Source organism: Anabrus simplex, chromosome 1 (assembly GCF_040414725.1).
Source record: "Anabrus simplex isolate iqAnaSimp1 chromosome 1, ASM4041472v1, whole genome shotgun sequence".
Taxonomy (NCBI): Eukaryota; Metazoa; Arthropoda; class Insecta; order Orthoptera; family Tettigoniidae; genus Anabrus; species Anabrus simplex.
Genome location: NC_090265.1, coordinates 462,581,394 through 462,604,542, shown reverse-complemented (window position 1 = coordinate 462,604,542; position 23,149 = coordinate 462,581,394). Strand labels below are relative to the sequence as shown.

The 23,149-nt window shown below is 40.1% G+C and overlaps 1 protein-coding gene across 1 annotated transcript in view; it reads right to left on the bottom strand.

Moving 5' to 3' along the window:
* l(3)72Dn (UTP4 small subunit processome component l(3)72Dn) overlaps positions 1-23,149 on the bottom strand; it is a 166,492-nt gene that overhangs the window by 54,687 nt on the left and 88,656 nt on the right. Inside the window, exons 9-10 of the mRNA XM_068225020.1 lie at positions 17,852-18,079; positions 10,245-10,434 (exon numbers count right to left, since the gene is read on the bottom strand). Of these exons, the coding sequence (XP_068081121.1) occupies positions 10,245-10,434; positions 17,852-18,079 (418 nt within the window). The remainder of the gene's footprint in view (positions 1-10,244; positions 10,435-17,851; positions 18,080-23,149) is intronic.

Below are 23,149 nucleotides of genomic sequence, written 5' to 3'. Positions count from 1 at the left end.
GAGAAAATACAGATTTGGACATTCTAGGAAATCCTCACGAAAACATAAAAATGAGGACATATTGCATATGCTGCTGATATCTTCGGACTCAGTAATATCTCATAAAACCAAAATTGAACATAAAACGAGAAGAGCATTATCCAGTGACTCCTGAAAGAACCAGATGTACCGGCTCATCATTAACAGCATGAGGCAGTGAATGACGATGATGCTTCAGATGACACATGTGATGAGTCATCAAGGTCAGGGTCATCGAGTGATTAGTGATAGTGACTGAAGTGCTGTCTGCAATTTTCCACAATTGCAGTCTTCCAAATTAAAAGTAAACTGAGTACAATCTATTGTAGTTTATTGTAGTTTAGGCTCTATCCAACTCCTAGTCATAGACAATTTCTTGCATGTGTAGACGTAGATGTAGCTTAAAAAAGGTCTTAACTGATGTTTATTATGAAGTAAACAAATTATATTGCATTCACTCTAAATTCATGATTAAAACGTAAAAATAATTTTGTCCCCCTAGATTTCGATTTTGACCCACTGTGCCCTGGTAGGATTCAGATTCTGAGACACATGTACCCTGATATGCCACTGCCACCCAAACCAATCATAACTCGATGGGGAATGTGGTCAGAGGCAGTAGCATACTATGCAGTTAACAATGCTAACCCACTGCTTCGCACATAAGCAATTCTCATTAAAAAATCAACAATAATAATTGTAGCAACAGCTCAAAATAAAATCTCAAATTATAGATGTCAGAAGGTTAAACTTTTGTTTGTGCCTTTCCTTTAAATTATTGTGTGGCATGTATTTAGTCCATATTTTTCTCCATATTTTGAGAAATTTTAGCCCATACATATGTACATATTTAGTCATTTTTATTACACATAAATCCTAAACATTCTCAATATTAGTAGGATGCGAGATGCATTTACAACGTTCTGAATCAACGTACCTGAACAACTGTTGGCAAGTGTTGTATTGCCTTGTTACACAATTAGAGGATGACAAACCCAGGGGAAACGCCACGAGATTTCAGGGAAAGCAGTGGGGACATTTTCTATTCAAAATACCTCGAACTCCAAAGAAAAACATTCCATCAAGGAAATGCAAACTCTGCACTGCAGATGGAATCATCTTTTGAATGCCACAAATGCAAGGTGGCCCTACATGTGGAGAAATGTTTTATGGTATTCCATACAGCGAAGGACTTCTCAAAATAAACCCATAGTTATTTTTTGTAAATATAACTGTTCCAATTCATTGTATACAGCTACTGGAATTGCATTCAAGAAGTGGTACTCTACGTCACAAACTTATAACAACAAATGGTACTTGAATGGGTTAACACTACCCACCAAATCCCCACTGATGCTAGGGTGTGAACTCTTCCCACTTTTGGGAGGTTTGCAGCAACTAACCAAGAGCTGTGAAGGTTCAGTTTCTTTTCCCAGTGAAAACTGTCTTGTTTGTGGAGAGAATATTATGATGACTCTCACTGCCATGCTTCTCCAACAGTCTGTTGGCTCTTGTGGGTCATATCTGACATAAACCTTCTGTCAGTCACTGTCCAGTGCTTCTTCCGTATGCTACAAGCCTTTCTTTGATAAAGAAATGCTATGCTTCTTTGTTTGTGGAGCAAATTTTTCTGGGTTCTCTCAGCGACAGTTTTGGTGGCTGCAGTTGTATTTTCTTCATGTGGCTTACACTGATACTATCCCTATCATCAAAAGACAGCCCCATAACATTTAATGGTTCTATATACAATGTTTCATGTTATATGCAGTGGTCACAGCAAGTAAAGTATATCCCACTGAAGCTTCAGAACACTTGTACTATATAACCACAGCAATATGGTTCTTCTTCACTCCCCGTTCTATACAGACCGTGCAGTGACTGACCTTCATCAGCTTCCTTTCCAGGAATTAGGATTATAGGGTCCCTTTGTTGCACACACCCCTGCAGGGACGTCAATGTAACATATTGTAGAGACCTCTGTACATTAGGGACAGAACTTATGGCATGACTAGGTACACCAGAATTATTGTACATCTGTAGAAATCTGTGTACACTGATCACAAGGACTGGAACTGGATAGGTTAGCTAAGTAAGCTGCAGCACAGCCAGTCTTGGTTGTTAGCTACGTACTTGGGAGACAAGTGGATTCAAATCTCCCGTTGGCCATCCTAAAAGTGGTTTTCTGTGGTTTCCCATTTCAACTCTTGGCAAATGCCGGGACAGAATCCTCATCAAAGCTACGACCAATTTTTTCCCATTTCTAGCCTGTACAATTACACCTACACCTATAGACAACACCCTCACACAGTGGTACAGGTAGTTCAATCCCACAAGGTCCACCAGGAAAGCCAACCATAGCACTCGTGGAACACTCCCAGCACTAAAAGCCACATGTGGAAAAAACAGGGAATGGAACAGGTAACACAATAAATTGCTAGTTTTGGATTGGTCTGGAATGGAACAGGTGACACAATAAATTGCTAAACTTGGATTGCTCTGAAATAGTGCAGAAAAACTACACTAGTCTCCAAAATTAAAGCAACAAACTGATTTTTTTTCCCCTGTATTTCCATTTGATCATAAAATACGATCACGTGATAGTAATGCATAAATAAATGATACTACTCCTGTATTCTGCCCAGCAAATTGCATGCCTTTGTAAAACCATGAAAGCAATGATGTCAGTGCCCCTATCAGCTGGTGTACACAGTGTGTACTGCCGTATATGTCCAACCTCCATGTTCACTGTGTAAACATTCAGTTATGGCACAGAGAAGATGCCTGGACACTCTCTGCTGTGGAGGGCTATTGTACAAATGGAAGCTGAACAGTCGCAAGCTGAAGTGGCCAGATGACTTAATGTGTATTGGTCTATTGTTACTTGGATGTGGCACCAGTTTTTGGAGTCCGAAAATGTGTACCAAAGACCAAGACAAGGACAATCAAGAGTGACATCTGAAAGAGAGGACCATTATGTGGCCATTTCAACTCCTGGCAAATGCCGGGACAGAATCCTCATCAAAGCTACGGCCAATTTTTTCCCATTTCTAGCCTGTACAATTACGCAATTAAACCATAGGACTGCACGGCAGCTGGCATCTGACCTCACAGCAGCCACTGCAACAGTTGTATCGAGGCAAAAAAAATGTATGGAAGGATTAGGCAGAGAGGCCTTTACTGTCGGCAACTGGCTGTATGTGTACCACTGACACATGTGCACAGAAGACATCCAGAGTACAGTCAACAACGTCACCAGGACAGTGAAACAGTAAGCCAATGTCCTGTTTATGGGTGAGTTATGTTTCAGTCTCCCGGAATGATTCATGATGGATTTGCAGCTGGCGAGAACCTGGCACACAGTTTTGGCCTTCTGATATTGTAGAAAGGGACCGATATGGAGGTGGATCAATAATGGTGTAGGGAGGCATTATGAAACTCAAAACACCTCTCCATGAAGCTGTATGGATAAACCAACAATGTTTGATGGCCGTCAGGTATCGTGATGAGATTTTGTCACCTCATGATCATTTGTTTCGAGGTGCCATGGGCCCATTTATTGTCCTGATGGTTGATAATTCAAGCCATCATAAAGCGCAGCTGGTTGGCGTCTTCCAGTAAACTGAAGCTATTGCTGGCATGAAGTGGCCCGCTGATTCTCCCAAATTAAACCTGATAGAGTACGTGTGGGATGCCCTTGGAACATTTCTTCAAGTCTGACTCCACCAAGCACTCTCTAGGTGTCACGAGTTGATGTACAGGAAGAATGGGTGTTAATATTACAAAATGAGATTGAAGATATTTTTCACAGCATGCCTTGTCAGGCCTGTATTACAACAAGAGGTGATCACATGCCCTATTGAGAAGAAGAAACCCGTGTTCTGGTGTTTGTGACAGTGGGTACATTTTATAGCAAAGCAGACAATGGTGTTGTTAGGAATGTATCTTCGAACACCATATTTATTAACATTCAACTGTTTGATATATGTACCAACACAAATATTTACAAGAAAAGGTAAAAATTTCCCAAACATACCGGCCACCAAAAGGCACTGGCCTTTTAAGAAGGGAAGAAGAAAGATAATTCACTTCAGGAATAAACACATAACACAGATAGTCAGGGAGTTCATAAATGTATAAATCACATCACTGAGTAACTCGAAACTTTTAGTATTCTTTCTCATTCTCAGGCAAAACACACAACTTCTTGATGGGTCGTTTTATGATACCGGAGTTTGTTCTCACAGTGGCGACCCGTACGAGGTTGTCTTCACCAGGATGAACAGACTCTATTATGCCCAATCGCCATTGCAGAGGTTGTAGGTTGTCATCTTTGATGAACACGAGATCTCCAATTCGAAGATTAGGATGTTTCTCAGTCCACTTGTGGCGCTGCTGCAGAGTGTTAATATATTCCTTATGCCATTGTTTCCAGAAGTCCTGGGTCATCTTTTGAAGATGTTGCCATCTGGAAAGTCTGTTTATGGAACAGTGAACAAGTTCATGATCAGGAAGTGCAGTAATTTGTTCCCCAATTAGGAAATGAGATGGGGTTAAACAAGATAAGTCTGTAGGATCATCGCTGAGTCTTGTTAGAGGACGAGAATTCAAGCAGGCCTCTATTTGGGAAGAAAGGGTAGTTAGTTCTTCAAAGGTAAGCACCGTGCTACCCATAGTTCTTCGCAGATGGTACTTGAAAGATTTCACCATGGACTCCCAAACTCCGCCGAAATGCGGTGCTGATGGAGGGATGAAATGCCAGGCGATCCCCTTTGTGGTTGCAGCTTCGACAATATTTCTGTTTTGATCAGAATCTTGGAGAAATTCTTGCAGTTCTTTCAGCTCCTTTGCAGCACCAACGAAGTTAGTGCCATTGTCGCTATAGATATTTGATGGACATCCTCTGCGTGACGTGAAACGTCGCAGTGCGGCCATGAATGCATCCGTTGTAAGGTCTGAGACAACTTCCAAATGTACAGCTCTTGTGGCAAGGCAAGTGAAGATGGCGGCGTAGGCCTTGCCCATTCGTTTGCTTCTCAGTGTTCCAATTCTTATAAGAAATGGACCAGCATAGTCTACCCCCACGTTCAGGAATGGTCTTGCAGGGGTGATTCTTTCTTTGGGAAGATTTCCCATCTTCTGTTGATTTGTTGTCAATTTTAATTTGTAGCATGGCAAGCATGAATGAATGCACCCTTTAACGACTTGTCGAATTCTTGAAATCCAATATCTCCCACGTAATGATGATATCAGAAGTTGGGGTCCAGCGTGGAGTAATCTTTGATGTTCACTTAAAATAATAAGTTTCGTGAGGTGATGCTTGGGAGGTAATATAAGTTGATGTTTAGCTTCGTAAGAGATGGATGATGCATTGTACAGTCTTCCACCAACACGAAGAAAGCCATGTTGGTCCAGAGTCGGGCTTAAATTCCTAATTTTGCTAGCTGAGTGAATGTTCTTTCCTTGCTCGAGGCAATGAATTTCTTCGCGATAGGATATTGCTTGAACAATCTTGATACATACATTGAGGGCATTACTTATTTCTTGAGGCCTTAACGGGGACATGTCGCGATCATCGGGGTTTCTCCTGCAGTTTGAAGCAAATCTGAGGCAATAGCTAATCGTCCTGAGTAGTCGGTTTAACGAAGAGAATGTGTTTAGAAATGAGTCGTTATGTTGCACAATAACAAGTGAAGTTAATATTCTTTTGTCTGGTATCTTGTTAGGGTCGGAGATAGTTTCTTGTTTCGGCCAAGCTGAGGGGTCTAAGCATAGCCAGGCTGGACCGTGCCACCACAGCATGTTGTTCTTCATGTCTGTTGGTTCAATGCCTCGCGAGACAAGATCTGCTGGGTTATCCTGTGATTTAACATGAGACCAGTGATTCGAGGGAGCAATTTCTTGAATTTCTGCAACCCTATTTGCTACGAAAGTCTTCCATTTAGTGGGGCACGCATTTAACCATGCTAGTACAATTGTCGAGTCAGTCCAAAGCTGTATCTTAGTGAATGGCAGTTGTAGAGAGGCAAGTGTTTTCTTCAGGAGATGGGAGAGCAGTAAGGCACCACACAATTCTAGTCGGGGAATTGAGACTTGCTTTAAAGGTGCGACTCTCGATTTTGCGCATTACAATCTGATAAGAACGTCACCATTGTTGTTCACAGACCTCACGTAAATACAGGCGCCATAAGCGTGATGTGAAGCATCGCAGAAACCATGGATGTCTATGGACTTGATTTTCCCTTCAGCGAGAACACACCTTGGGACCTTGATGCTATTAAGCGTGGGGATCTGATCATATAATTTCAACCAAATATCAAGTAAGTTTACTGGTAAAGGGTCATCCCATCCTGACCTTTCCTGCCAGAGACGTTGCATGAAAACCTTGAAGCTGATTACTACAGGGCTTATAAATCCAAGTGGGTCGAAAATTGAGGATATCGTTGAGAGCACCATTCTCTTTGTGAACGTCGTATCACCCATTAATTCTTGAAAATTTGCGTTACAGTTTATTTGAAACTTGTCCGTGGATGGATGCCAAGTCAACCCTAATGTCTTTACCATGTCACTAACGTTGTCAGTTAACGAGTGCTTAGTTTCTCGTAAGCTTTCTGGGATGGAGTTCAGTAATTCAGGGCTATTGGAACACCATTTTCGCAAAGGAAACCCTGCACGACTGAGAAGCTGTTGTAACTCGATTCGCAGCTCCAAGGCTTCTTCTAAAGTATCTGCTCCAGAAAGACAGTCATCAACATAGAAGTCACGTTTGAGGATCGCGGCCGCTCTCGGGAATTCGGACGCTTCTTCGAGTGCTAATTGCTGGAGACATCTTGTGGACAGGAACGATGCTGCAGACGTGCCATATGTGACAGTGTTAAGAGCATAAGGTTTTAGATTATCTTGAGGATGTTCTCTCCATAGGATGCACTGTAAGTGTCGATGTTTAGGATGAACCATTATCTGGCGGTACATCTTTTCAATATCAGCGGTGAAAGCAATGTTGTGAGTGCGGAATCTCATAACTATTGAGCAAAGATCTTCTTGAATTGTAGGTCCTACCATTAAGATATCATTTAAGGCAGTACCGTTGTCAGTCCTTGCTGATCCATCAAATACGACTCTTGTTTTAGTAGTGCTGCTAGAATGCTTGACAACAGCGTGATGAGGCATATAATATCTTTCTCCTTCAACGGGTTCTGACGGAAGTTCTGTCATGTGTCCAAGGGTCTGGTACTCTCTCATGAAGGTGATGTAATTTTTACGAAGGTCGTCTTGAGTTTGTAGTTTCCGTTCTAATAGATGAAAACGTCGGCTGGCAGTCTGCATTGAGTTTCCAAGTTGCAACTCTCCCTTAAGGGGTAGCTCTACGATGAATCTCCCAGTTTCATCTCTTCTTGTGGTGTCCTTGAAATGGGCTTCACATTCCTTCTCTTCAGGTGAGTGTGTAACATGGTTCACTTCCTCGAGGCTCCAGAACTTCTGAATTTGTATTTCTAAGTTGAGGTCAGATCTGATAAAGAGCGATTTGGTTGGTGTCTCCTCTTCCCTTTCTCGATTGAGTTGTGAATATTCTCCGCTGAGAATCCATCCTAGCTGTGTGTTCTGTAGGCATGGGTACCCTTGTCGGCTTTTTCTTCCGGGTTGCAGGAGCTGTAAGAAAAATTGTGCGCCAATCAGTAAATTGGTAGCCCGAGGGATGTGAAAGTCAGGATCAGCGAGAGTGATGTCTTGTGGAATGTTCCAGTCCTTGCAATTGATATGTGAGACAGGTATATTGCCAGTTATTCTGGGAAGAACAATACATTCCATGTTGAAGTGATAATCGTTGATTGTTGAGTGAACCTCAATATTCACTGCTGTGTTTGCTTGGGATGTGAGTTCACCAAAAGCTTGCAATGTTATGGCGCTGGTCTTTTTCTTTTTCAGTCTCAGTTGTTGCACCATGTGTTCGGATATAAAGTTACTCTGCGAACCATTGTCGAGTATGGCACGAATTAAATGGAATCTTCCCTGACCGTCCTTGATCTTTACTAAAGCCGTACTCAGAAGTATCTGATTCTTGGATGTGCTTCTCAGAGAATGATAAGATGATTGTTGTGGATTGTTGTTTTGATTTGCAGGAGATGATATATGGTCAGTCTCATGATGCAACAACGTGTGGTGATATTTGTTACATGATCTACATGATGTTTTTGATGTACATGCCTTCCAAGTGTGGGATGAGCTCAGGCAATTGCTGCATAGATTTTTATCCTTTACTACTTTGAACCTTTCATCACAATCTAATTTAAGAAAATCTGGGCACCTATAAAGCTGATGTTCATCTGAACAGATGCAACATTGTCTTGACGTTGTAATGTATGACTGTTGAGCTGCGATTTTTGACCTTGAACTTGTCTGATGGTTTTGCGATAGACTGGGAGAGGGGTTGGAGGCACAAAGTTGCAATGTCTGACAACGTCTCTCCAAGAACTTAACAAGTTCTTTAAACTCTACAGCTTCGAGATGAGAATGTTTATTTTCGAACTCTAGTCTCAATTTCTTATCCACTCGCGATAGTAGGAGCTCATTTAGGAGAAGATCTAGAATGCTTATCTTAGCATCTAGTGCGTTCAGCGCATCAATGCTACCTCGGAATTTATTAACGAGTTGGCGTATCTCTGTTTCGGTTGAACATACTTTACCCGGTGATTCTAGGATCTGTTTAATATATTCAGCAGCTATTAATTTTGGCGAGTGATACCTGCTCACGAGAAGGTCATAAGCTACAGTAAAATTGGAGTCTGAAATGCCAATATTCCTAATAGCATCCTTGGCTTCACCTTTAAGCGAGGATAACATGTAATGAAACTTCTCAACATTTGACAGATCATTGTTATTAACTATCAGGTTCTGAAAGGTGTCCCTGAAGTGAAGCCAAGTTGTTAATGTACCGTCAAATGTAGGGAGCTTGATTTCTGGCAATTTTATTTGCCTTGCTACATCATTGGTTGAAAGAGAACGTACTTCGTCAGCTAAATGTGAAGTCTGGGAAATGATAGCCTTTCTAAGCTTAGCTTCCAGAAGATCGCTATTATTTTCGAATTCCTGGTGGTAATCGATATGTGAATCGATATTTTCGTCATCATTTAGCTCGAGTTCAGTTTGAATGTATTTGAAATCTTCCTTAAGAGAAAGTAGCCTATTCAGTTTTACTTCGATTAAGGTTGCGTCTGCCGTATCAAGTTCTGAGTTCACAAAGCTTTGTATGCGTGTTAAACCGGCTTTAAGAACGGATCTTTTCTTCATTAGAGCTCTCTTTGTATCGGGATCCATATTGCATTTGTAGAGATTAATACGAATGATTGGTGTCGTCTTTACGACGTGTCAATTCCGTCTAATTTCCGCCTTCTAAATCATGTGGCACGAATGTAACCGTGTAGAATTTCCGTGCCATGGATAATAGTTCTCATATGTCACACTAGATGACGCTACTTGTCATTATAACGATGTGCAATCCGTTGTTTTGTACAGGTCGCTTATTCTCTTTGGCACAAGTTAGTTTGTAAACACTGCGGTAGATGTCGTAATCGAAATGTCCAAGGCAATGCGTTGAAAACACACAAAATCAACATGTTTCACGAAATTGATGCAGTAAGTAATAGTATTTCATTAGATTATATCCTTTGATACCTTGTAAATACCAAAACTTGCCAGGTTCATGGAGTTTGCCGTTGAAATCCACATCCAGGCCGGAGGACCAATGTTAGGAATGTATCTTCGAACACCATATTTATTAACATTCAACTGTTTGATATATGTACCAACACAAATATTTACAAGAAAAGGTAAAAATTTCCCAAACAGGTGTTTTATGACTGTTCTTTTGTCAACCACAAGCCAACAATAATAATGTTACAGTGTTTACTTTGTATTTTATATTTGACTATACAAGACACTATTTTGTGATTTTAAAAAATTCACAGGAGGATAATATTTCTGTTTGTTGTTCAAATTTTGGACACTAGTACACATTTATTATGACACAGAAAGTAATGATACCAGGAATCTATGAATTATGAATTTGGAATTGTATATTGAATGGGACATACTTTGCTTGGTTATAGCGCTGGGTAGGATTGAAATGTGCCAATATAAAAAGCAAGAACTTCATTGCAACACATACTTGACTAACAATTAATTTAAGTACCAAAAAAAAAAAACCAACAACAACAATCAGAGATGCTCACATTTATCTTCAATAGGGTGCAGGTTGTGAATCAAAACAGGCTCATGTTCTTCCATTTGCAGTATCAGTATATTTCCTGTACTTGTAGCAATTACAGCATAGGAACTATCCATAGTAAACAGTATATGATGTGAAGGACCACATTCCGGAGGTATTCCATGAATTTTCTTCACACATGGTTCTTCAGCATCCTATAAACAGTAAATGGAATGTATTACAAATATTGCAAAATAGAAATTCTAGAAATGTTTGTATAAACAATTCAAGGTATGTACCATACTTTTCTGCAAAATGTACAGAGTGATTTCATAAATGGTAGACAACGTAACAATCTTTATAATACGTAGACTTTCACGACCACTGAATGACATAATAATACTTAATTTGGGAATATTAGGTTGTGTAATGTTAATAATCTGCAGACGTGTTTCGATCCTGTAACCAAAACTGTCTTCAGAGCAATAACAAATAATGTATTGGCAACTGCCACTCCATAGTAACCACACTCAAGATGAGAGAGAGACCCTTTTAGATATATACTTCATTGCAGGGCCTCCAGAGTCAAAGAGAAATATGCTGATGAGTTAACTCTGAAGGATAGCCATGATCTAATCAGTATACAGCTGTTACCTTTGTTAAAATTATTTGGGTGTTTAACAATTTATATCACCTCATGAATGATTCTAGGTATAAAATGTTCCTCTTTATAAATGACAGAAGTTGCATCAGAAATGATTTGATGGTCATTATGTATGGCATGTTCGGCCACAGCAGACTTCTCTGGTTGGCAAAGACGTAAGTGCCCGCAATGTTCATTACCCTCGTTGCTACCTTCCTACATGTTTGGCCAACATAAACCGATCCACAGCACCAAGGAATCATATATATTCCAGCACAGTTTAAACGAATAGGAACTTTGACAGATAGCAAGCAATTGCCTAGGATATTAAGCTTAAAATGGTCTTGATATTGCGCCTTCTGAGAATATTGCCAATCCTATCCATGACAGATTGTACATATGGCAAGAAGGCCAGACTCAAAGGACGAGAATCACGTGACAAATCTGTCTTTTGGCTTAGGATGTAGCACTTCATCAATCTGTTTCCTTGAGTAGCCATTGTTCAGGAATGTTCTGGTTAGGAACTCAAGTTCACCATTTAATTTATCCTCAAACCTCCTTTGCTTGGCTGGTAAGGGTGTTAAGCACAGCAAGCTTTTGTCAACGATGGTGATGAGAGGACCCGTGACGATATCTATTAGTATAGGTGGGTTTACAATAAGCCAGATGACCTATCTAAAGTTCCATCTGATGGTACAATATTTGAAGAAAATTATGGTGTTGCCATGGGATCACCATTGGCACCAGTCATCGCTAATTTCTATATGCAAGATTTTGAAGAGTGTTGTCTTCAATAGTGCACGCTCAAGCCTTCCATCTGGATGAGATTTGCTGATGACACATTTGTTATCTGGCCCCATGGTGAGCACGAATTATCCATATTTTTGGATCACTTGAACAGCATACATCCAAAATTATAAAATGTGACAACTGCACAGTGGCTTTAATTTCCCATGCCAGTACAATTATGTTGCATATTTTGTCAGAAAGACTGACTCACTTCTTACAATGGCAAATTTCCTCTGAAAAAGGTAGTTATGTTAAATGAAAAGTACCAGAGAAGATTCTCAACATAAGGCAACTGAATGAGAAAAAACAAGGAATTCGACATCCCCACAGTTCTATGTTTCCTAGGCTACAAAAAAGCTTTCAGTTCTGCCCAATAACAAACGCTGTCGACAGTCCTTTGAGAAATGGGAACCCCTAAACATTTAGTGTGGGTGAAAAAAAATCTGTATAATGCAAACACAGCTAGTTAGGTAAACAAGAAACATTACAATGATTTTGAAGTGCACAAAGAAGTTCAGCAAGGTTGCATTCTATCCACAATTCTATTTATATATAGGGAGTATATATAGAGAATGGAATAAAGTAACAATGGGTGGTCGGAAGAGTACAAACTTAAGAGATTCATAGATGATACTACCCTCATCACAGCAGATGAGGAAGAATTAGCAGTTCTACTCAAAAGAGTTGAAGAAGACAGTCAAAAACTAGATCTGGAGATCAATCGTCAGAAAGCAAAAATAAATGACATGCCCAGATATAACCAACTTTCTGGAAGATGTATTACAGGGAGTCCTGAAACTGTATCCAACTTCACATATCTCAGCACAACTATTACCAGCAGTGGAAACTGCTACAAGGCAATCAAGTGCAGAATCGCAATGGCATTGAAGGTAATGTCACAAGTTAATCCCATTTAGAAAGACCATTTCATTTTTAAAGCAGTCGAGGTTTGGCTAGTTCACACATTCATCTTCGGCATCTTCATTTATGGTGCCGAGATGTGGACCATTGGCGCACCAGAGAGGAAGAAAATATATGCTTTTAAGATGAGATGTTGGAGAAGAATGCCCTGCATTTTGTTGAAGGACTCAACTATATTTTAATGTAAAAAACATTGCCTTATATTCTGGCCAATACAGTACTAACTGTATCTTTTGAAATTCCATTATTTCCAACCATTATATGAAAAGAGTCAATAGTATTAAATCTAAGCAAACTCTAACATCTGATTTGTCTGTGCTTGCAGAGTAGTTCCGTAAATGGATGCTTCGATCTAATGCATCAAAAACAGAGGTGACTTGCTTCCATCTCAACAACAGACAATCCAATAGGACTCTGGAAGTCTACTTTGATGGTTACACAACTTACCTACAATAAGGAATCAACATATCTGGGAGTCACGCTAGACACATATCACAAAAACTGCTGAGAACAAGAAACAGCATCATACAAAAGCTTTGTGGAACCACATGGGGATCATCCACCACAACTCTACAGACGTCTCATTGAGCTTGGTATACTCTGCAGCGGAGTACCGCGCGCCAGTATGGTTGAACAGCGCCCATACTAACAAAGTTGATGTCCAACTTAATAGTACTATGCGCATTATTACAGGAACAATAAGGTCTACTCCCACCATCTGGCTGCCTGTCCTAAGTAACATACCACCCCCTAACCTGCGAAGGAAAGTAGCTTTGATCAGAGAATACAACAAGATCCTAGCGAACCCTGGACAACCGGTACACTCTGACATCTCGGACCTCAAAATCAAATGACTTCATTTGAGACATACACCTCTTGCAGCCGACATCAATCACACTGGGTTCAACATCACCGATTCCTGGAGGGAAGAATGGATGTAAAATGCTCCAGCTATATGCCTGGAAATGCCATGCATCGATAAGACAGTTCCAGGGTCTGATCAACCTCGTAAGGTATGGTCAATGCTCAACAGACTCAGGATGGGACACAAAAGATGTGGGAATAGGGAACATGCATGATCCGGGGTTTTAATTAAAAATATGCTAATCTGATTCAAAATTGCATGCAGAATTCAAAAATGTGATCAGAATGTACAAATAATAACTCCAAACATGATAAAAATCTACGAAAATGTCACGTCAAGCAAGTACGCGATCTCATTGGCCTGACGTCATCGTACAGGTTGACTGAATTAGCAGATGAAATAACACATAGTGTGCTGTGAGAAGCAGGATACACTTCACGTATTTCTACTTTACGTTAGTGTCTAGTATGGTTAAATTCGAGGTCTATACATTGGATAATAATCTGAGTGGTATATTTTAGACTTAAAATGAATCCTGCGCAGACAGTGAGGCAGAAAACTTATAAATGGTGTAGAGTTCCGATGTGCAATAGCACATCGCATACCATACCAAACAAATTGTTTATAAACGTTCCAAAGACGCTAAAACTAGGGAGAAATGGATTTTGGCGAGTTGGAGAAATGCTGGTGATATATCGGAAAAGTCTACAGTTTATTTTTTTGAAGATTTTAATGTAAGATGAATTTGTTTGAATTTTCAAATCACTTTTCCATGTCAGCTGTTCTAGTGGTAAAACTTTAAATTTTAATGTATGATGCTTTATTTAAATGCTTCAATTACATCTTGGAATATGAAAGTAATAAACAGTGCATTAAATAATGCTGATTATTAAAGTATTCTCCAAACCTAACCTATGTTTTGGGTGATCTATGTCAAGATAATAAATCAAAGGGGTTATGAACCATTTTGACAGCTCTAATTCTACCAATATATCTTGGCATGGGACAGTTATGTCTTTATTGAAGAGCCTAATTGGTAAAGAAATTTAGGCTACATCTAAATACTCTATAATGTAACAAAGAATAGGCGTGTACATCATGAAAGGAAACAACGTGAATTTAACAAATGTATAACTCTACACAAAACCAATGCTTGTCTGTTGGGGTCTTATAAGTTAACAATGCTCAGTTATAATAATTATCATAATATTAATGAAATAAATAACATAATTGCACACAGGTGAAAATAGTGATGTAAGTGTTTAAAATATAATCCAACTTAGCCTAAGTTTTAGGTTATACAAGCCAAGTCAATAAACCGAAGGGTAAAAATACCGCGCGAGTTGGCCGTGCGGTTAGGAGCGCGCAGCTGTGAGCTCGCATCCGGGAGATAGTGGGTTTTGAACCCCACTGCCGGCAGCCCTGAAGATGGTTTTCCGTGGTTTCCCATTTTCACACCAGGCAAATGCTGAGGCTGTACCTAAGCCCACGGCCGCTTTGTTCCCATTCCTAGGCCTTCCCTGTCCCATCGTCGCCATAAGACCTATATGTGACGCTGTGACGTAAAGCAAACAGCAAAAAAAAAAAAAAAGGTAAAAGTCACAGCACCCAAAGACATTCCTGTATTGAGCAACTAAAATGTCACCAGGACACTTTTCTTTCCTGATATGCTCAGCTTGTTAAAAGCCAAATGTAATTAGGGTTACTGGCTTCACGCCCCGCTAACTACTTCTACGATTTTCGGAGACGCCGATGTGCAGGAATTTAGTCCTGCAGGAGTTATTTTACGTGCCAGTAAATCTACCGACACGAGGCTGACGTATTTGAGCACCTTCAACTACCATCGGACTGAACCAGGATCGAACCTGCCAAGTTGGGGTCAGAAGGCCAGCACCTCAACAGTCTGAACCACTCAGCCCGACTTGTGAAAACTAGATGAAGTCATATTTATCTTTATCTTGTTTAACTTTTTCCCTCCACAAAGATATTTAATTCTCCTTCATGGGCCCCGGAAGTGGGTAGGCCAGTTGTCCCAACCATAAATATATATTTTTGGGGGGGAATGATAGATTATAGCCCTATAGTACTATGATCTTTCTTTCTTTCCTTCTTTCTTTCTTTCTTAATCAGTTTATCCTTCAGGGTTGGTTTTCTCTCGGACTCAGCGAGGGATTTAACCTCTACCACTTAAAGGGCAGTGTCCTGGAACGTGAGACTTTGAGTATGGTGAGGAGGGCCATTACCTCGCCCAGGCGGCCCAACCTGTTATGCTCAACAGGGGCCTTGTTGGAGGATGGGAGGATCGGAGGGGATAGACAAGGAAGAGGGAAGGAAACGGCCGTGGCCTTAGGTGCCTGGAGGAGAAGTAGGAAAATACGAAAAACCACTTCGAGAATGGCTGAGGTGGGATTCGAAACCCTTCTACTCAGTTGACCTCCCGAGGCTGAGTAGACCCCGTTCCAGCCCTCGTACTATTTGTTTTCAACTTTCATGGCAGAGCCGGGCCTCCGGGAGAGGCACACATTAACCACTACACCACAGAAGCGCACTAGTACTATAATGCTACCTATATGTTTATGTTAGTGCTGAAATCCGATTTCTTACTTTACTAATGCTGAAAGCCCGAAAATGTAATGTTATTCTTTAATAGGGGAATCAGTCTAGAAGGAAATGTTGAAAGTGATGTGATATATATCCAGGTTCGTTGTTATCCTAATACTATGGGTTACAGTACATTGCACGTATATAAAAGACGCCACTTACAAACTTGCTTTTTATCCGCGAATTTCTGCGGCCACAAAAGTCACTATTTTTCAAGAATGATGACATTTTCGCATGATAGATTGTCTGATTGTGCTGTTTTGAACCTTTCTTCTGTCATTTTGAAGTTATTCGCGATCATGAATAATAAACAATCGGCTTTTAGCAACGGCTGATGCACAACGGCTGGTAGAGCTCCATGCGGTACTGGATCGTGACGTCACAGCGCGCCGCTTACGTCAGAGGCCGTTTCACTCGCCTTGCGGAAAGGCACTATTAAATATTTTTTTAATGGTAGAAAACAAGGCAACTTACCACAATGTAATACGTTTACGTACTATTTCATTGGTGTACTTTTCAAAAGAAATATTTTTGAAAATGATGCATGTTCCCAATTCACTTTTTAAATGGCGAATGCTGTCCTCACCGGTATGCGACTGTGGTGCACTGCGACAAACTATTAAGCACAGCGGAGAGGAATGCAGCATCAGAGCATATGGAGGGCCATATGAAGACTTCTTGTTAGCAACCCCAAAATATATTGAATACATACAAGGTCTAGATGTTTGTAGTTTGGTTCATTGATTATTGTTGTTCATTTGTAATAATGTATTTCTATGCCATACGATAAATAAATAAATAAATAAATAAATAAATAAATAAATAAATAAATAAATAAATAAATAAATAAATAAATAAATAAATAAACAAACAAACAAACAAATAAATAAATAAATAAATAAATAAATAAATAAATAAATAAATAAATAAATAAATAAATAAATAAATAAAATCTTAGTTATTAATACCTGCAGTATGGGAGAAAGAAGCCAGTTTCTGTTCGTGGGATATTCTAACCTCACTCAAATTTCATCAACTACCTTACTAAAACTGTTTTTAATAATCTGTACCTTTATAGAAATTCTGCATCAGTCTGATTTTCAAGACATAACATTAAAAAAGAAACTTCTCCTATGAGGAATATTGCCAAAAAATCTAAATATGGTACAGCAAATACACATCCAAACCACGATTCATCAGTCAAAATGTTACACATTTAACACCAGGCAACAGTGATATTAACGTGCAGTTTAATAAATATTGTTAACATTCGTTGATGAAACTCATTCTTTTTGTTAATTTGAATGTTAAAATCATTTTAAAACTTGTTAAGTAGAAACTGGACATTGCATCGCTAGTTCTTCTGTCACTCTTGTTCAGAGAGCTTCTGGGACAGGCAATGATCAGTGAACTCCATTTTGCCCTCTCTTTCTTCTGATCCACTTTGAGAGAAGAAATGGGTGTAAAATAACTGGGAATGACGAAGAGAGAGTCAATCTATGTGAAGAACAGCAGTGTATGATGATCAGGAGACTGTCATTGTCCTTTTGTGTTTTCATTCTCTTTCTCCCTCTGCCCACTCTGAACTGCCATTGCGTTTATCTTATGCATTCCTTTTGATGTTCCCATCTTTCTACATATGGTGTGATTTGTACTTCCTTTGTTTGTCCTTTTCCCATCTGGTTTGTTTGTCAAGTTAACAAGGGTAACTAAACATGTAGAAACATCAATGACATAGAACTGATTTGGGAAACAATAAATAAGGCATTATTTAGGAAGCAGTAGAACTATTAGGATTTTTAAGCATGCTTACCATTGTAAATGTGAAGAAGCATGTGGTTGTTGGAGTTGAATAAGCCAGCCACTTAGAATTTCCACTAAGTGAAGCACACACAATTGGTTCTCCTCCTCGACTATATAGGGTCAATAATTTGACAGGCTGCGGAATGTCTGAAATTTCTGCTAGCTTCCACACTTCCAAACGAGAAACATACCGCAGAAACAAGCAACGAGCTTGTCGACAAACCACAGCACATGGTCCCTGAAACAATTATCATTAGAAACTGAATTAAATCAATAAAAGCAACATCACTAAACACAAGCCAAAGAGTCCAACTGAGGCTACCTGTGATGGGTACTGGTTGAACATTAAGAGTATTGACTGATTAATTAATATCATAATAACTACAAAAGCAACTACAGGGTGCAGCAGAAATAAATCCCAAATGTTAAATGCAAACAACAAAGCAACGCTAGAAGCTATTGATTTTATTTTTCAGTTTGAAAGAGCAGTGTTCACCATTTATTTCACATGTCACAGCTTACGTTGGTAGACTTGAGCAATGGAAATAACTCCCAAATTTCCCACTACTCTTTCTCAGGCATTAGTGGTGATGCATGCAGCATTGTGGTGGCCTTTCACAACATGTGTCCTACCACGTCAGTCGCCATCAGGGCACTTGTTATGGGTCGCCGTTTTGAAAAGAATAGATTTGACTTCAAGAATGAAGCTGCCTGGTAGGGCTCGTAGCATTCAAACACCAGAGAACATCCGTGCAGTGAAACAAGCCGTTAATGCTATCTCGTCTGTAGGAATGCAGTTGCTATAGGACTAGCTGACTGCACCGTAATGAGAATTTTACACAGAGAAATTAAGTTCATTCCTTAGAAAATGGTGGGTGTGCAGGAACACAGTGAACATGATTGTGTCAAATGCAAAGCATTTTGTGGGACTATTTTGTAAGATGATGCTGCTGACGCCAGTCCACTGTCAAGTGACGAAGTTCACTTTTGTCTGTAGGGGTATATTAATAAGCAGAATTTCCATTACTAGGCAGAAACCAATCATCAACAACTCCATCAGCAACCTCTCCACAGTGGACATGTTACTGTCTGGTGGGCTGTCGATGAGTCCAGATTTATAAGCCCATATTTCTTTTAAAGAGGAGGACATAACTGTGACAGTAACATCCGATCATTACTTACAGATTCTACACAACTTCCTGCAGCCAAAACTCAACTAAATAGTAAATTCTGCTGCATGGTTCCAGTAGGATGATGCCACTGCACATACACAGCAAGAGCAGCAGTGAAATTCCTAAGAAAAACATTTCCAGGGTGTCTGATCTCCTTTCGAGGTGACATTTTGTGACCAGCTCATTCCCCCCAATCTTGGGCTTTGCAACTTCTTTATCTGTGGATACCTGAAGGCTCAAACCTACCAAGGTAAGTCGAGAACACTAGACGACATGAAAGCTGGCATCCATCAAGAAATTAAGGCAAAATCATTAGAATGACCAGAAGAGTAACGCAAAACTTCAGACAGAGACTTGAAATTGCATAGAAAAGAACAGCTGGCATTTAGAGGATATCATTTCCAAAACCAAGTGATGGTGTATGTGAAGTAAATGAAAACACAGCTCCAAATCGTGAAAGAAATTTCTGGTATTGATTTTTTTATTTACGTATATTTAACATTTGGGAATTATTATTCTAATTATTATTATTATTATTATTATTATTATTATTATTATTATTATTATTATTATTATTATTATTAATGGCAGATGTATTAGTTGAACATTAAGAAAGTGTCCTACAAAAACTGAAAAGCTTAACGAATACAGGATATATTAAGAAAGATATGAAGGAAGATATCTTAATTGTGTGAGTGCTTTGGAAGAATATTGCGATGTAACAAAAAGGTTCTGAACACTGATAATGCTAATACTAAAGATATAGCGATCTCAGAAATTGAGGTTAACAACAGCCAGAGAACAGTTACGGCAGATGAAGAAGACAGCAGTTTCACGATACAATTAGTGCCATCTAGTAACATCAATCAGGATATGTCCGGCTCCATTGCTAAATGGTTAGCGTGCTGGCCTTTGTCACAGGGGTCCCGGGTTCGATTCCCGACAGGCTTGGGAATTTTAAACATAATGGGTTAATTTCGCTGGCACGGGGGGCTGAGTGTATGTGCCGTCTTCATCATAATTTCATCATCATCATCATCATCGACGCGCAGGTAGCTTACAGGTGTCAAATTAAAAGACCTGCATCTGGCGAGCCAAACTTGTCCTCGGACACTCCTGGCACTAAAAGCCATACACCATTTAATATAATTTTTATTCTGGAAATAATACTCTCCAAGACCCACCACACAACAATACTTAGGGAACAAACCATGCTCTCTACCGGGCGAATTGGCCATGCAGTTAGGAGCGCGCAGCTGTGAGCTTGCATCCGGGGGATAGTGGGTTCGAATCCCAATGTCGGCAGTCCTGAAGATGGTTTTCCGTGGTTTCCCATTTTCACACCAGGCAAATGCTGGAGCAGTACCTTAATTAAGGCCACGGCCGCTTCCTTCCCATTTCTAGGCCTTTCCTGTCCCATCGCCGCCATAAGACCTATCTGTGTCTGTGCGACGTAAAAAAAAAACATGCTCTACATGAAATCTAGTGGGGAAAACCGGAGTAAAAACTGCCATATAGAACAAGAGGCATCACACACTTGTGAAGTTTTAAGGAATAGTCGCCAACTATACTACTCTCCATACATGTCTCAAGTAACTATTGAGAAGGGGAATGAAGAAATGAACTCGGTTAATGAAATCAGCCAGCAGATAATGGAGGATCAATTCAGGGAGGAGAAACATCTTGAGACTGCCTGGGTACTAGTGAAAAGCATGCGGTCTATTCCACTTAAGAATTTGAAGATGGAAATTCAGAATGGTTTTATGGAAACTGGAGAAAGCACTTGATACTGGAATGACATGCAGGACATTCTGGAAGAGAGCAAGGGAAAATCTTATACAGGAATCAGCAGCTAAAGATATGGATGAATTGCCTATGAAACCATTAGTGACGAATGAAGAGGATGAAGACAATGGGAAATGGGTCAAATTTCTCTCCAAGAAGAATAAGAAGAGAGAATCAAAAAGGAATAAGGAAATTCAACTTACAGAGCCGATTCTGGCAGAATGGAATTCATTGATAGCGGGGAAAATCAAGAGAAACAGAATTAAAATTAAGGGATCATTTAGAAGTTGAGTTTATCAAACCAACAAGAGGCGAGAGCTATGCGGAGTTTTGAAGGACATTCAGAGTAAAATACAACCTGTGACAATAAAGTTTGGTGAATAGTCCTGTACTATCAATATAGATGAACAATGCACGACAGTGACCTTATTGTCTTTAAAAATAATCCACTCCCATAACTATGCACTGCTGAGATCGGCGATACATGTCCTGGAAATTTTGCAAGAAGGCTTCATTTGGGATGGTGTTCAAAAGCCTCGTCATGTTTTGCTGGATGTCAAGAATATCGTCAAATCTCTTTCCTTTCAAAGCGAGTTTGAGTCGTCGGAAAGGAAGAAGTCTGGAGGATTGAGATCTGGCGAGTATGGGGGATGTTCAAGTAGCATCACCCCCTGTTTTGCCATGAACTGTTTGACAATATTGGCTGTGTGTGGGCGGGTGTTGCCATGGACAAAAAACCATGAACCTTGTTGTGCATACTGGGGTGTTACCCTGCGTAGACGTTTCATGAAACAGGTCAAAATTTCAATGTACTGTGCAGCATTCAATGTCATTCCCTCAGGAAGAAATTCCTTGTGGATAATGCCTTAACTATTGAAAAAGGTGATAGTATTGTTTTGATGCGTGACGTTTTGCTCGGACCTTTTTCCAGCGAGGGAATTCCGGACGCCATTCCATGCTTTGCTGTTTCGTTTCAGGGTCGTACCTGAGACACCGGGTTTCATCCTCAGTGATGATGCAGATCAAGAAATTTGGTGTCGCATCCGCCGTTTCGACAAACTCCTGTGAAGCATCTAAACGTGCCTGCTTCTGATCGTCCGTCAAGTGATGTGGCAAAAGACAAGAACATGTTTTCCTCTTCCCTAAATTGTGGGTAGTGATATGTCGCACAGATTCACGGTTAATCTGCAGTTCATCTGCTATCATGCGCACAGTTAATCGCCGATCATTCGTGATTAATGTCCTCACCTCAATGTTTTTGTCATTGACGGTGGTCGCCGGTCTTCCGCAATGGAGGTTGTCAGAAACACTTTCCCGGCCTCCTCAAAAATGGGCGAACCACTCGTCCACTCACTTCAAGGACAGTGTTTGATCTTCATAAACACGTACCAGCATCGCATGCGTTTCTTTCGGTGTCTTGCCAAGCTTAAAACAAAACTGTACATTGATCTTTTGGTCGTTCATGTTCCTGTTCGCAGTTCAGAACCAACGCACTAAACATGCACTGTGTCAAACAGGTCTTCCATGGCACACACACGATGCTCAACTGAACAACATTGGGAGCAGGTGGTCAAAGCCTGCTGCTACGCAGGTGCAGCGTTGTGTTTCGCCAATGTTGGCGGATTGACCGTTCTGACTTCATTCACCGAAATTTATTTTCACAGGTTGTAAAACCAGAGGACAGTGGCGTGAGCATTCAATCTATTTGCAAAACACAAGGTGGGCCAATTCTTCTCGAGTTCAATAAAGTCACACAAAATTAGAATAGAGAGACTGTAATTTTAATAAATCTCTGAGAGATGTCCTTGGACAAAATGGGGATGTGAAGACTTTAAATCCTCGTACTACCTTGGAAATTCAGGACATGGAGTGTGTCACCACTGCTTTAGATGTAGAGGGTAAGATGGGATTTTGGGAATTTTGAAGGAGAATAAAAAGTCTTAATTATAAATCCGAACAGGAGAGGGCAGAATCTTGCCATTATAGCGATAGAAGATAAGAAGGCTCAGAAATGATTTAAGATAGGTCAAATGAATATAGGATGGTTATACTGTAGAATCCAGAAAAGGAACATGGTACCTCGTTGCTTCCAATGTCTATCATACGGACATCAGACACATAACTGCAAAGGCATCGAGAGATGTAAGCTTTGTTTTGAGTGTGGAGAAGCTGGACACAAGGCTGCAGGTTGTAAAGCAAAGCCACTATGTGTAATTTGTACAGACATTGATGTTGAAGAAGCAAAGCAAAATCATGTTCCTGGTTCAGGAGCGTGAATAGCATTTCGTGAAGCTCCTGAAAAGGCTAAAATAAGTGGTAAATAATGCAGATTATTCAGGCAAACATACACT